Below are 12,663 nucleotides of genomic sequence, written 5' to 3'. Positions count from 1 at the left end.
AATAAAGGACAGAGGAAAAGAAGAGAGAGAAAACAGTTTTATTCAAAGGTGTAAATGTCAGGCTCGGCAGCAAAGAGTGCAACAGGAACAAAAGACACAGCCAGGAAGTAATAATCAACGCAACTCAATGAGTCGTTCAGCAGAGAGAGAGAGAGAGAAGATACAGGAAAAGGGTGGAACAAGGCAACATGAAGAATAGAACAGAAAATAGTAGAATAGAATGGCACACAGTGGGATGTTATCCTGTACTGACAGCGGAGAAGTCCCAGGTGGGAATAAAAACAGAGTTAAAAGCAACTCGGTCGAAATCAAACTTCCCTGGTTCAGCACAAGTAAAAGAAGTGTTGAACAGGAAAGAAAAGAAAAACACAAATCACTGGACTGGGGCACCGGGCTCATCAGGTCGTGAGGTACAGAGCCACAGAAACTAGACTACGCTAGTTTGGATTCATGGACAGGAAGAAAAAGAGAAGACTCTGCAGAGTTAAAGATCAGAGACACAGGAAAGGATTCGGGATTGATAACGACAGCTGTGTGAAAAGCTTAAAATGTGTGAGAGGTAGATTGTTAGAGAAGGCAAAAAAAAGGGAGAAAAACAAAGAAAAAAAACGTGAAATTCCAACTACCACCGGATAAACATTAGTTCTGTGTTTGCAGTAGTGATACCAGTGTCACAGCTGTCTCTGGGTACAGTGTCGATGCATAACCTCTCCCATATGCTCACACTCGCACACACGCACGCACACACACACACACACACACACAAACACAGATGTAGTAAATACTTGAAAATAAGTCATTAAACATTGTACAAAAGGTTATTTTTCTTTGTACAGTTTGACCCGTGAAAACTAAACAAACCCCAAATATGAATCACAAAAGTCTTTCTCACAGTATTTTTCACCAGCTACCTTCCTCTGTACTGTTCGCCAACATTAATACTCTTTAAATTCAGAAAACAATAATCCGTTAAAGGCAACTGGTCTATATATATATTACATAACATCCCCTTCTGTGTGCTACGTTTTCCTCATGGAGAGCAGCTGGTGGCTGCAGTATTTACAACGTCAGTCTGTTCAGTCTCTGGGGGAGAGCTCGTGATGGAGACAGGAGGCCAAACCGTTTCCACATTCAGTTTAAGGATCTCATAACCTGTCCTGCAGCGGGCCCACGGATCAGCCAATCCCGGAGTTCGTGAGGGCCTCCACCCTTCCCCGCCAGGGGGGCTCAGTACGGGGTGAAGCGGTTGTATCCTCCTCTGTACAAACTGGCCTGGTGACAGAAGCAGTGTGCCAGGTGTCAGCGCAGATGGAACAACACGGGCTTTCAACGGCAGCTGTGTGTGTTTCGACTCAACTCACCATTGTACCGACTCCATATGTCGTCGTCGGTCCGACCGAGTGGTGATAGGGGTCCGCAGCTGTGGTGTACACCCGTCCGTATCTGGACAAACATCGGAAGCAGATGTTAATGTCACACGTGTCAAAACAGCACCGAGGCCATAGCCAGGACGGTCACCATCAGTCTCCAGTGATGTCAAAGTCACACTCACAAATAATTAAATATCATTTGATTCCAGTCAAATTTAAATAATAACAGAGACACAACCCAAATTGTAGTGTGTGATTGTAAACTACTTAACAAACCCTCAAATGACCAGAATTAATACTAAGGTGATCTTTAACAGGAGCAATGACCTTGAACTACACATTTACTTTGCTGATTGGAAGAAAGTGAAATGGGGAAATTAAAAATGTACTTTTCATTTACCAACTGGAGGTTAAAGCATACAAAATTTATTTTGACACTGGATTCCTTTATATTTACTGTCTCATCTGATAAACTGCTTATAGTCTGTGCTGCTCTCACACAGAATACTGCATTTGCTGCATGTACGTGGTAACGATGTTGAAAAGTTGTTGTCAAATGTTGTAAAGATTTGGAAGTTTGGGCGACGTGCCAAGTCTTTATACACAAGCCAGTATCTTTTACAACAGTACGCACATTGTCAGTTGTAACAGTTGTCAGTTGTAGTTTCTCTCATAATAAAGACAAAAAATAAGATCGAGCAATAAAACAAGTGAATTCAAAGGATTTGCATTTAAGGACGACATTGATTTTCATTTGGAAACAAATCATGTTAACAGTCTGTGAAAAGGTGGAGTAGAGCAGCCCCTTGATTTAGTTTATTTCTTTTGAGCAAAAAGAAAAAGGAGAATTCTGACCAGAGCATGTGTTGAGTCATACATTTTATTAAGGTGACCTCATCTGGTGTGTAAAGCCTCAAGCATATTTTGGCATTTTCATCTTGATATGACTTGAAACTTACTGGCTGACATTCACGCCGCTACTGATAAATCTGCAATAGTATCTAATATCAGCCTGTTTTAGCAACACTAGTTTTATAAAAATACAATTAGCAGAAAAGGCTTCCTGTCTCACTCTAGCTATAAAGTGATTTATGATGTTACATAAATCAACATTATTGATTAATAATGTTAAAAACATTAGTGTGTAGTGTTTCTGTGCCTACCCATCACTGTAGGTCGCTGTGGCAGCAGATGCTGACTGAGCCATTCTGTACGCTGCTGGAAATCCACCCTGAATGGAAAAATTACATGACATGAACAAAGGGGATTTATTGACTTCAAAGAACCGTGTGAGAAAAGCTGTGTAGAGAATGGATGAATTGATGGATGGAGGCTGACAAATATGCACTTACATAGACTTCTGCTCCATACAGTCCGTCCTGATATACAACCCTGAAAGAAACAAGAGTAAAACGTGTGCTGCAGTGATTGAATTAAATGTTGAGCTCTGCACTGGTACTTGGCCTTGGACTCTTACCCGGGGTAGGCGGGTACAGCTGTAGGCGTCGCTGCAGCCGAGCGAATCGTGTTGTAGACGGCTCGACCTCGACCGCGCAGAGCAGAGCCCCGGTAGGCCAAGGTGGGAGTCGCCACTGGGTACGGAAAACTGGCAACTGCAGAAAACAGAGCAAGAAAAAAAGAATAGAAATATTAAATTGAATGTTGGTGATGAACTCATGACAACAATTTATCAGGACGCTCACTTACCTGTATAGAGCTCAGGTGCGTACATTGCTCCCATGACAGGGTTGATCTTCCATCCAGAAGCTGCACAGGAGAATAAAAGGAGTGAGTATTTTTTAATTTTTTAAACTGACGAGAAACTAAAATGTTCCAGAGTCCCTCAGCCCTCAAAAAGGAATTTATGACTGATGAATTTCTTACTTGACATTTCACCATTTACAAGAGGTGTCTGAGGCTTCTTGGTCACTACTCTTGCAGTGGCATTATTAACCTGGGGAAACAAGAAAAAACAACTTAAGATAAAGGATGATCATGCACAATAATAATGTGGAAAGGTACAAATAGTGGGACACTTTCACTGACCTCGATCTTTCTCCCTTCCACAATTGTCCCGTTCAGTTTTTCTCGTGCGCGGTCAGCCTCGGCTGCACTCTCAAAGGTAACGAATCCGAAGCCCTTCAAGTTTGTACGGTCATATTGTTAATTTCTTTTGCTCATTCAAAATCCTTCTCACGTTCGTTCCACCCTTCTCACTCTGATAATGTTTCTGTGAGACTCACCTTAGACCCCCTCTCATTGAAGATAATTTCTACATCAAGGATCTTGCCAAATTGCTGTGTCAGATGAATAGATCTTTGTCAGCATAATAACATTAAATGTATATACAAAAGGCCATATGATAAATCGGTGTGTTCTTATCATTTGTAGTTTGAATGTAGGTTAAACTTTATACCCCAAACATCTGGCGGAGGTCTGGGTCTCTGAACCGGAACGGGATGTTGGAGACGTGGAGGCGTTTCGGTTGGGCCTTCCCTGACCCTTCCTCGTCACTACCACTTCCTGCCCCACCTCCTGATGACGCCGACACGCTCAGAGACTGGGGGTCAGAGTTCACAGTGGCCAAAGCATCCTCCTGACAGTGTGAAAGTATGAAAAAAAGGTGGAGGACGACAAAGAGGAGCAGGGGACGCAAGCATGAGGACAGATGAAGAGAGGGGACGTGAAGGAACGAAGAGAAAGGAACAGAAAGATGGAAAACAAAATGATGGAGAGAATATGAATTGGATGAGACAGATATGAAGAAAAATGGGGAGAGGGCATCAGTGGGAAAGCGAAGACAGAAAGGGAGAAAATTAATGAAGTCAGTTCAATTGAGCAACATTTTTCAAAGAATTTGTGTTGCGTAAGCATCACAGGGCATTAGGCAAAGATAATTTCCATGAAGTCAAGTGATCCAAACCAAAATCCAAAGAGCATTCAGCAACCAGTGATCCTTCTCAGGCAAATGTGAGGAGGCGTGAAAAGGGCTCCATTTTAGTGAGGCGTCTTTAAATACATGCCTGTAGAGAATGTAGATACTAAAGCACTGTACATTACCAAAAAAGATTAAATATCTGACAATGAAACTATGCTCACTGCATAAGAGAGTTAAGCCTTTAAGTTTCCCTTAAAAAATACAACAACTGTAATTAATATCATCCCACATTAAGTAAGCTGTTGAAAGTGTCTATAAAATACATATAACTGTGACACTATCTAACTAACTAAAACTGCCCCATGCATAAGAAAAATCAAGGACTAATGTGCCAAAAACAAAACATTCACTATCCCACAATGCACCACGATGCTAGTGTGTGCGTGTGCACAGGTACAGTATGTGTTGGTCAACCAGCATCATCCACCATTGCATAAACAAAGTTTAATATGTTTAAGTCAAATGATTAAGTCCATACAAGAATATGAGAAAGAAAAGGTCTGCGAAAAAGGCAAAAAACAAAAACAAAAACATTAACAGTGAGTTTCAGCAAAGAGTGAAAGAGAAGCAGCAAAAGGAAAATAATTCAAGTATTTATTTTTTTACTGAAATATGAAAGAGTAAACTTAAATGGAAATAAGAAAAGATTGAGTATTAGCATTCTAGTACCAAGAGGCAGATACACAGTGGAAAGGCCTCAGTGCAGCAGTGAAAGATGAAGGTGCGCAAAAAGCTGGAAGAGGAAGAGGTGATGGGTGGGGGGGTGGGGGGGCAAAAGGGGCAGAGATCTAAACTAAACGTTCCACAAGGGGTCAGTTTAGGGATCACAGTGCTGCTTTTCTGCCGAAAGGTTAAAGGTCATTTGTCAAGGGGCATAATTAATAAGTGGGGATTGACAGAAGACATTTTCACACAGGGGAGCGTTACACAAAACACATAAACGCAAACTGGCCACTGAATTACAAGGCACTGGCTGGCCATCGGTAACTACATACTGCAGACCACCACATCCACCCACATACACACCACACAGACACAGGCTGGAGTGGAGGGGGGTGGGAGACAGGGAGAGAGGGTTGAGTTGGGCATTGGTGTCAAGTCACGATGCAGATTTGTGTTTCTGGACCTGAGCGATATCTCAAGAGGGGGGAAGGGGGTCATCTGGTCAGCCTCCCCCTTTCACCCCCTCCCTCCGTGGCGATGTCTCAACTTTCCCCGAAAATCAGCACGGACCCAAGTATGTCAGGGGCTCTAGTAATAAAATATATAGACGGGGCCACAAAACATCATTTATGAGAGGAGGAAGAGAGACGTGCTGCAGCAGCAGGACGCAGAGTCGACCTGCCGCACACAGAGCAGACTAAACACCGCTGTCTTTATCAGGGTGGATGATTTCATGCCCAGAAAAATAAAAGTATAAAGTGTTATATCGTGATATTATTGATGCGTTAATTAGTTAACTAATTGTTGTAATTGGTCAAGGTGGAGTTACATTTTACTGTACAGCTGTAAGTAGGTTAATCTATTTAAAATAAATTCATAAAAACACAAAAGGTAACTAGTAATCGTTAACTATCTCTTTTGGATAAAGATAGCTGTGTAATAAGCTCTCTCTGAAAAGTACATGAGTAGACACACTCTTGTTGCACAAAAACTCAAATCTGTATTCGAGTAAAGTAAATGCACTTAGTTACTTTCCACCAATGGAATTAATCTTACTGTACTGGGAGATTTGTTAAACGAACTTTGGGACAAAAAAAAACCTCTGGAAAAAAAAATAAAAATAAAACTTAGCTTAACAAACCAAACCACAACATTACATTGTTTAGACAGTGTCTGTAAACCGTCCGCATCAACACACACTGTCACTGCTAAGATCTTGACAGGTGATCTGTTTTATCACCAGCTAAATAAGACCCAGGGGAGAAGGAGCAGTGGGGATTCATTTTCAACAACAAATCCCCCCTCAGCTGTCTGTGAGCAGCATTCCCATACATGGACATGACAGTGGAGGTGGGGCTCTAAATATAGAAGGACACTCTATCTGACCATGTGCCTCTCATGGGACATATGGAGGGGCTACCTGTCACAGCAGGGTGTCTTCTGAACATATTTCATTGGGACATGAAGCTCTTGTCACCATCTGAATTCATCAACAACTTCTCAAACAGTTCTTACCGCGGTGCTGGATGTCAGGGTCTCTGACCCGTCGAGCTGAGGCCCCTGATAGACTCTGAGCTGGGGATGTTCGTACTCTGAACCCGGATGTGCAGAGCTGAAGTCCAGAGGTGGCAGTCTGCCCGCAGATGTTGGCGGACCTTGACCTGGTGGTGGGTAAGAGGGAGGCTGGGCGTACACCTGCGACAGGGCAGGGTCGCCGCTGCCGGGGCCGCCCTCCTGGGTGGCACCTCCCTGAAGAGGGGAGGGAGGATAAGATGAGAGGTGGCAACAAACTAATCGTCAGAGGTTATTGCTGTTAGAGCTCTTAGGTTTTTACAATACACACAAATATATTTCAGTTCATCACAAATAAATATACCCTAAAGAGTCAAATTGTACCACAGAGACAAATGCCCAGATGTTACAGTAAAAGGGAAAACCACTGACTTCACACATAACGGCCAGTTTACTTGAAACAGGGAGTAAAACTCAACGGGTAAAAAAACAGTTGAATAGTGTCTTCTGTTGCTGTGGAGGATTCTTTCTGAAGTATGAGACAACTTTTACAGACTTGGATTGTGAAGTTCAAGAAGCTATTTGAGATATTTAACAGGCAGGAAGAGTCAAACAGTGATTTGGGAATTTCAGGATCCATGATCTTTTCTGCTGCTTCACCCAAGGAACTAAAATCATGACATGTACAACAAAGCCTCTGCTGCTGACATGAAAGAAAATACAAAATCTGTTGATTGTGTGTACTCTAACTTTAAAACATAATGATGAATCTCTGGATTTCCTCTTTAAAAAGCATACCCACTCACCCGACCCGAACTTTAAATGCCCTAACCTTTTGTACAAATACTAAAATTTAAAAAAGCACAACGAGGCCGAAAAGTAATTGCCAACAGTTTTAATGAATAATTAATCATTTGTCATGTGCCAAATATTCCCTGTATCCAGCTTCTCAAATTTCAAGGTTTACTTTTCAGTCAATTAGACAGCCAAACAATATTATTTTCTGACATTTTGCACATGAAAGGATCTACCAGTTACGAAAAAATATATTTGCCAGATCAATACAGCGGATACTGCAGGCTTTCTAACAGCTAAGAGAAGGGTTGAGGTTTGAATCCCTGATTAAGACACTTGAAAACATCTGGTCAGCACAGCCTCATTTTTCTCAGATCACATTGTTCTTTCATGAAGCATGTTGTGGTTTATAAAAAAGTCCAAACAAACCAAACGTGACATCCTTCAAGAAATCAACAGAGAGACAAAGAATGTTAGTACGTGTAATAGAAAAACAGACTTCAAGAAGAAAGAGGACAACAACCATCCTTTACAGCCTCAATACAAAAGGTTGAGAACTAAAAGCATTGTCTTACCCCTTCACTGCATTCCTCAATCTCTGATGCATTGTCCAACAACTGCCGCATGTTATAACGCCAGCTGACCACCCGCCCACTGCGCCAGAAGTTCTACTCAGCCACCAATCAAATCAAATGATAGCCAGAGCCAAAGGGACCAGGAGGCCACGCCAGCTGTGTTCATCTGTCAATCACCTCGCCCCCCCCCCCAAACCAAACCCACCCACCCTGACTTCACACTCAACCCAGACCACAAACTCAACTCTTTCACTGAAGATGAGCTGTTTACGAATGTGAATACTCCTGCAGTTGTAAGACAGTATATATATATGGTTGACTCTAAAAACACAATGTTGATTGGCCAACATGGTTTTGTGACTTTACAATAGAGACTTGCTTTAAGCAATGTATCCACAACTACTTCTCCATTATATTAATGTGATGTGGATACGCTTGGTTGACTTTCAAATAATTGAGGACTCAACCTACTAAATAATATCTTACATTTTCATGTTTGTCATTTGCTCTGTTCTGATTGTTTGCGTGACTGAAAGAAAACAGTTCACTCATCCAGACTTTTTACCATAATATTTGTGACTTCATTATCAAATACTTAAGAATTATAAACTTTGGGAAGTAAAAGGTAATATAACATAAATAGTCACATCTTAATTAGAGATGTGGCAAGTACTGTAACTACTTCACTATTTGCTCTCGCTGGTACTATTATTTATCATCTTTTGCATCTTGTGATTTTGTGAAAACTAATATTTGCTCTTGGACAATTATCTGACAGCTGTAGCAACCCCTTGAAATACGATGCAGCTGTTGTTGGTTAAAACCCACCAAGTGTTTGAGGAACAATGAACCCTGAGCTCAATGAGATAATATATTTCTGAAGTTATCCAAAAAAATAATTATCGAAGAAAAGCTGTTACAAATTCCCTCAGCCTGTAAAAAAAAATGCAATGACTGAAATTCCCCAAACATTGAAATTATGTTTATTTCTTTGCTTTCAATTTAGTTCAATTTTGAAGATAGTGTTGCTCCTAATTATTCTGTTCCAAACTACACGACTGACTCAAAAATATATCCTTGGGAATTTTCACTGCAATTCAGCAATGAACTAATATTAGCTGATATATCTGACAGTTATATTGGTCTGTCTATTTTTCCGCTGCAGCATCAATACTTTCACTTACTCAAAGGATTAGAGAAGTCCCATCTCTGTGTTGCCTTACAAACAAAATGCCACAGGTTTGTCAGCCAGCTTCAGGATTAGAAGGATCCAATATAATTAAATATCCACCATCTCATGGATCTCATGATGTCTCATATATCTTTATATATGCTGTTTCACTTTAGAGGTGTAGAGAATATTACGGATAAGAAGTTGCTGGTAAAAAAAAATTAAGGAGGAATTTAAGGAAGCATGGTCAAAGGAACTCAGAGCGTGGATCAAACTCTTGAGACAGGTTCTCTAAACTATGCACACTAAAAAAAGATGTTGTCTCTAGACTGCAACGGACAACATCAGAGAATAGATTCAGAGTCGCACAGCTTAGACTGACCAGATGTTCTTCAGTCCCTCGGTTTATAGGATCTCAGCAGGTCAGTGGTCATATAACAGCCGGGGGCTGATGTAACGCACACAGCAAGTGTGTTTTAGGAGATGTGCACAACCACTGAACTAAGAAGCAAGTGTGGGAACAAATTGCACTGAACATATGTGGCTGTGGTTTGATTTCCATTTAATCAAACGTGTGCTTATAAACGTGGGTCCATGACAGATATATGTAAATATGTATCACATACTGTATATACTATGATTCGTGACACGTATAATGGCACTTAGCTGAGTGTTTATATGAGCACTGTGTTGTGTGTTTGGGTGAAGAATAACAAATACAAAAAAGTTGATAAAATTGTTTAAAGAATAAAAAATGTGCCAATGAAATGTATCAATGTATGTATGTATGTATGTATTGGAACAATAAAGTGAAGGGAAAAAAAGAAACTACGTGGTTGTAAAATTCGACTGCAGTACAAATGTCTGCAGTCTGGTTGAAAAAATACTTCTGTCATGTATGCCTCGTTTTGTTTGACAAAGAACATAATCAATGCTGAATCTACTCCTGCTAGCAGCTCTGTGAGACTGGACTCACAGCACAGTACTGTTCATCTTATGGTGCAGGTTGCTGGGTAATGTTTCCAACACTAACTTCAGCCATTTTATCTCGAGAAACAACTGACCGTCTCGAGAGGAGATAACACAATCTGTTAGATATCAGTGTCAGTCGTCTCCTCTCGCTTTGTACTAAGCCACCATGCCCGATGAAGAGTCACAGTGTCAGCAGGCGGAGACACTGTGTCCCCTTCTCCTCCTCCTCGCAGGCTTTTTTTATTTTTTGGATTTCCATTTGTTCCCCTTTTCTCTCGTCTCCTTCCTCAGCTGTCAGCTCGTGGTCAGAGGTCAACGGCTCTGAGCCAGGTGCCTGCTGGGACAGCTGCCACAGGATTTACGCACAGACGACACAAACTGCAGATGTGGCCCTTTAGTGCCGGCCAAGTTACTAATGCTGGCAACACGAAACTAATGATTCCCACATTGATCCATTCTCTTTGCCCTGCCTTCTCCTCTACAGGTTCCCTAAAAAGACGTTGTTTTTTGTCACAAGAGAGACTTCAGAAAGAGAGAATATCACGACTTGCATGTTTGATAATCGGTCGTTCCATCAGAATACTCCAATATACAAAGTAGAGATGAGGGAGCATGCCATCCTTACAAACACAATATTACTGAATGTACTGAAAGAACAAAAAGGTTTCAGGAAGGTTACTGAATTCCTTTTAATTGATTTTATTGTGCCAGCGTATCTTCCTCCTCATGACAGATATTCATTAAAGGATTTTGTATATTCAGTAAAATACTTATGGGCCTGAGCTGTCCCTGATAAAGGCCTATACTGAAATATGACAGTTTTTGTTACTGTTCCAGTATGGACAAGACAGGTAATAAAAGCATTCTCCCCTTTTAACAGGCAGATTGCTTTTTTCAATGATATCTTTTCCTTATTTTGGCTCCTAACACCTCCAAACGAATACTTCTCTCTGTTTCCTCTCTTCAAGTTTCCTAGAAAATTGGGTATTCAATTGTTAATATTATGTGGAGACTGCTAAATACACAATATCTAAAGGTACAAAAGTAAAGGTAAGTGCACGGGAGGCAGGTTTCACAGATTTAAGCTTGGCTGCAGAAAACAAGATGGGTGACAGAATCTCCTCCCGTAATTATCTGCTCAGGAGAGGTATGCTAAAAATATAGAGGGTGTGAAGCACAGAGACAAGGTAGAGAGATACCAGATACATGGTTACATACCCGGTATGTCAGACACACACACACACACACACACCCACACACACACACACACACACACACACACACACACACACACACACACACACACACACACACACACACACACACACAAGTCACTATGGCAAGTGAACTAAAGATAACCCCTCACATATCCTCCTTAGTATTGAATAAATAAAGTCTTTCACAATCAGTGTACTTTGTCCATCTCCCATCAGGCCTCTTTAATTTGTTTTTCCTCCAATCTCCTCAGTGAATCAGAAGTAGAATAGAATAGAATAGAAGCCTTTTATTGTGAAGTAACTATTAAGCAACACATGGCTGAACTTAATTAGATTTTATACATGACTCACTGACTCGAAGAAAGAAGGGTTATTTTCTTCGTTATTCAGATCGAAACCTTTTCCTCCTCACTGGGGATGTGTTGTTTTGTTGTTGGCTCTACAGACATTGATTTTTCTAATTTACAATGAATAGAATCATTTAGAGCTGAAAGAATTAGGTGAGTGACAAAAAAATATATATATAACAATTTCACTGACGATTAATGCTGGTGTTTTCAGCAAAAACGCCACAAAGAAACTAGTTTCATCTTCTTAATAGTATTTGCTCATTATTTGGATCATCTGTTACAGTTAACCGGTCTGATAAAATGAGGTACTAGTGATTAACTGATAGTAAAATAATAGTTAGTTGCTGCCCTAACTCATTCATCTGTGGATTTGAATTCACCTAGACTCAGAAGCTCCCAGGTGCCTGACAGCCTGGAAGTTTACCAATGCAGGCGTGTGAAGACAAACAGTTATGTGTGATTTTTGGAGTTCACAGAGCAAGCGAAGGAGAGTTTTTACCTGAACTAGGCTGGGGTAGCATGCGGTTGTCTGTGGGTAGACAGGCAGTCCGTAAGGCTGGAGAATCATAGTGGGTGAGGACAGCATAGCCCCAAACACTACGCACAAGGAGACAGGGAACAGTGGAAGATGGGAGGAAGAGGAAAAGGAGTAGGGGGAAAGGAAAGGTTGATGTGCTCACAGCAGAGCAGGCAATCAGGCAGGAAAAAAAGAATGAAACGTCCCAAAAGGAGAAAAAAGAAGATCCAAGCGGGTGAGGTGAAAGAAGTCTAAGACTGTTTAACCTTGCGGGAAAGTCAAACAACAAAACACAAAGACAATTCCACGACACTGTCCTTTCAGAAAAATATAGGATACAGTGCGGTGAAAGAGAAAGCAAGTGAGCTTCTGTGTGTCCATCAGTTGATCGTGCAGCCTGACAGACAGAAACACATGCTCAGGGTCCCATTTCAGAGTTATATAAATAGTCACCCATGTCCTTCTCTCTGAGTTTACCACCTTACCACCCTCACTCTCACACACTTTGTCATTCAAGATTTCTCATCACAGCTTGTTACACATTTTTGGACAGAAGCAGCATTTTAAACGGGGCTTCAATGGA

At 41.1% G+C, this 12,663-nt stretch overlaps 1 protein-coding gene across 1 annotated transcript; it reads right to left on the bottom strand.

Moving 5' to 3' along the window:
* Positions 1–24: 24 nt before the first annotated feature.
* Positions 25–12,480, bottom strand: rbfox1l (RNA binding fox-1 homolog 1, like). The gene is made up of 12 exons (XM_035631905.2): positions 12,063–12,480; positions 6,487–6,720; positions 3,787–3,966; positions 3,614–3,667; positions 3,417–3,509; positions 3,255–3,324; positions 3,078–3,137; positions 2,848–2,983; positions 2,723–2,762; positions 2,534–2,601; positions 1,362–1,443; positions 25–1,272 (listed from the first exon to the last, which is right to left on the bottom strand). The coding sequence occupies exons 1-12, from the start codon at positions 12,147–12,149 to the stop codon at positions 1,228–1,230; spliced, it is 1,149 nt and encodes a 382-aa protein (XP_035487798.1). The 5' UTR covers positions 12,150–12,480; the 3' UTR covers positions 25–1,227.
* Positions 12,481–12,663: the final 183 nt, after the last annotated feature.

The sequence above is a fragment of the Scophthalmus maximus genome, chromosome 1 (genome assembly GCF_022379125.1).
Source record: "Scophthalmus maximus strain ysfricsl-2021 chromosome 1, ASM2237912v1, whole genome shotgun sequence".
In the NCBI taxonomy this organism is placed as follows: domain Eukaryota; kingdom Metazoa; phylum Chordata; class Actinopteri; order Pleuronectiformes; family Scophthalmidae; genus Scophthalmus; species Scophthalmus maximus.
This window is presented reverse-complemented; position numbering and strand designations above follow the sequence as displayed.

What these genes read in the sequence shown, in the direction of transcription:
- rbfox1l (XM_035631905.2), bottom strand. Translation starts at nt 12,149, where the DNA reads ATGCTGTCCTCACCCACTATGATTCTCCAGCCTTACGGACTGCCTGTC. An exon ending in TGGAAGGGAGAAAGATCGAG is followed by an intron (nt 3,325 to 3,416) that starts GTCAGTGAAAGT and finishes TTGTTTCCCCAG; the next exon opens with GTTAATAATGCCACTGCAAG. An exon ending in TGTATGGAGCAGAAGTCTAT is followed by an intron (nt 2,602 to 2,722) that starts GTAAGTGCATAT and finishes TTTTCCATTCAG; the next exon opens with GGTGGATTTCCAGCAGCGTA.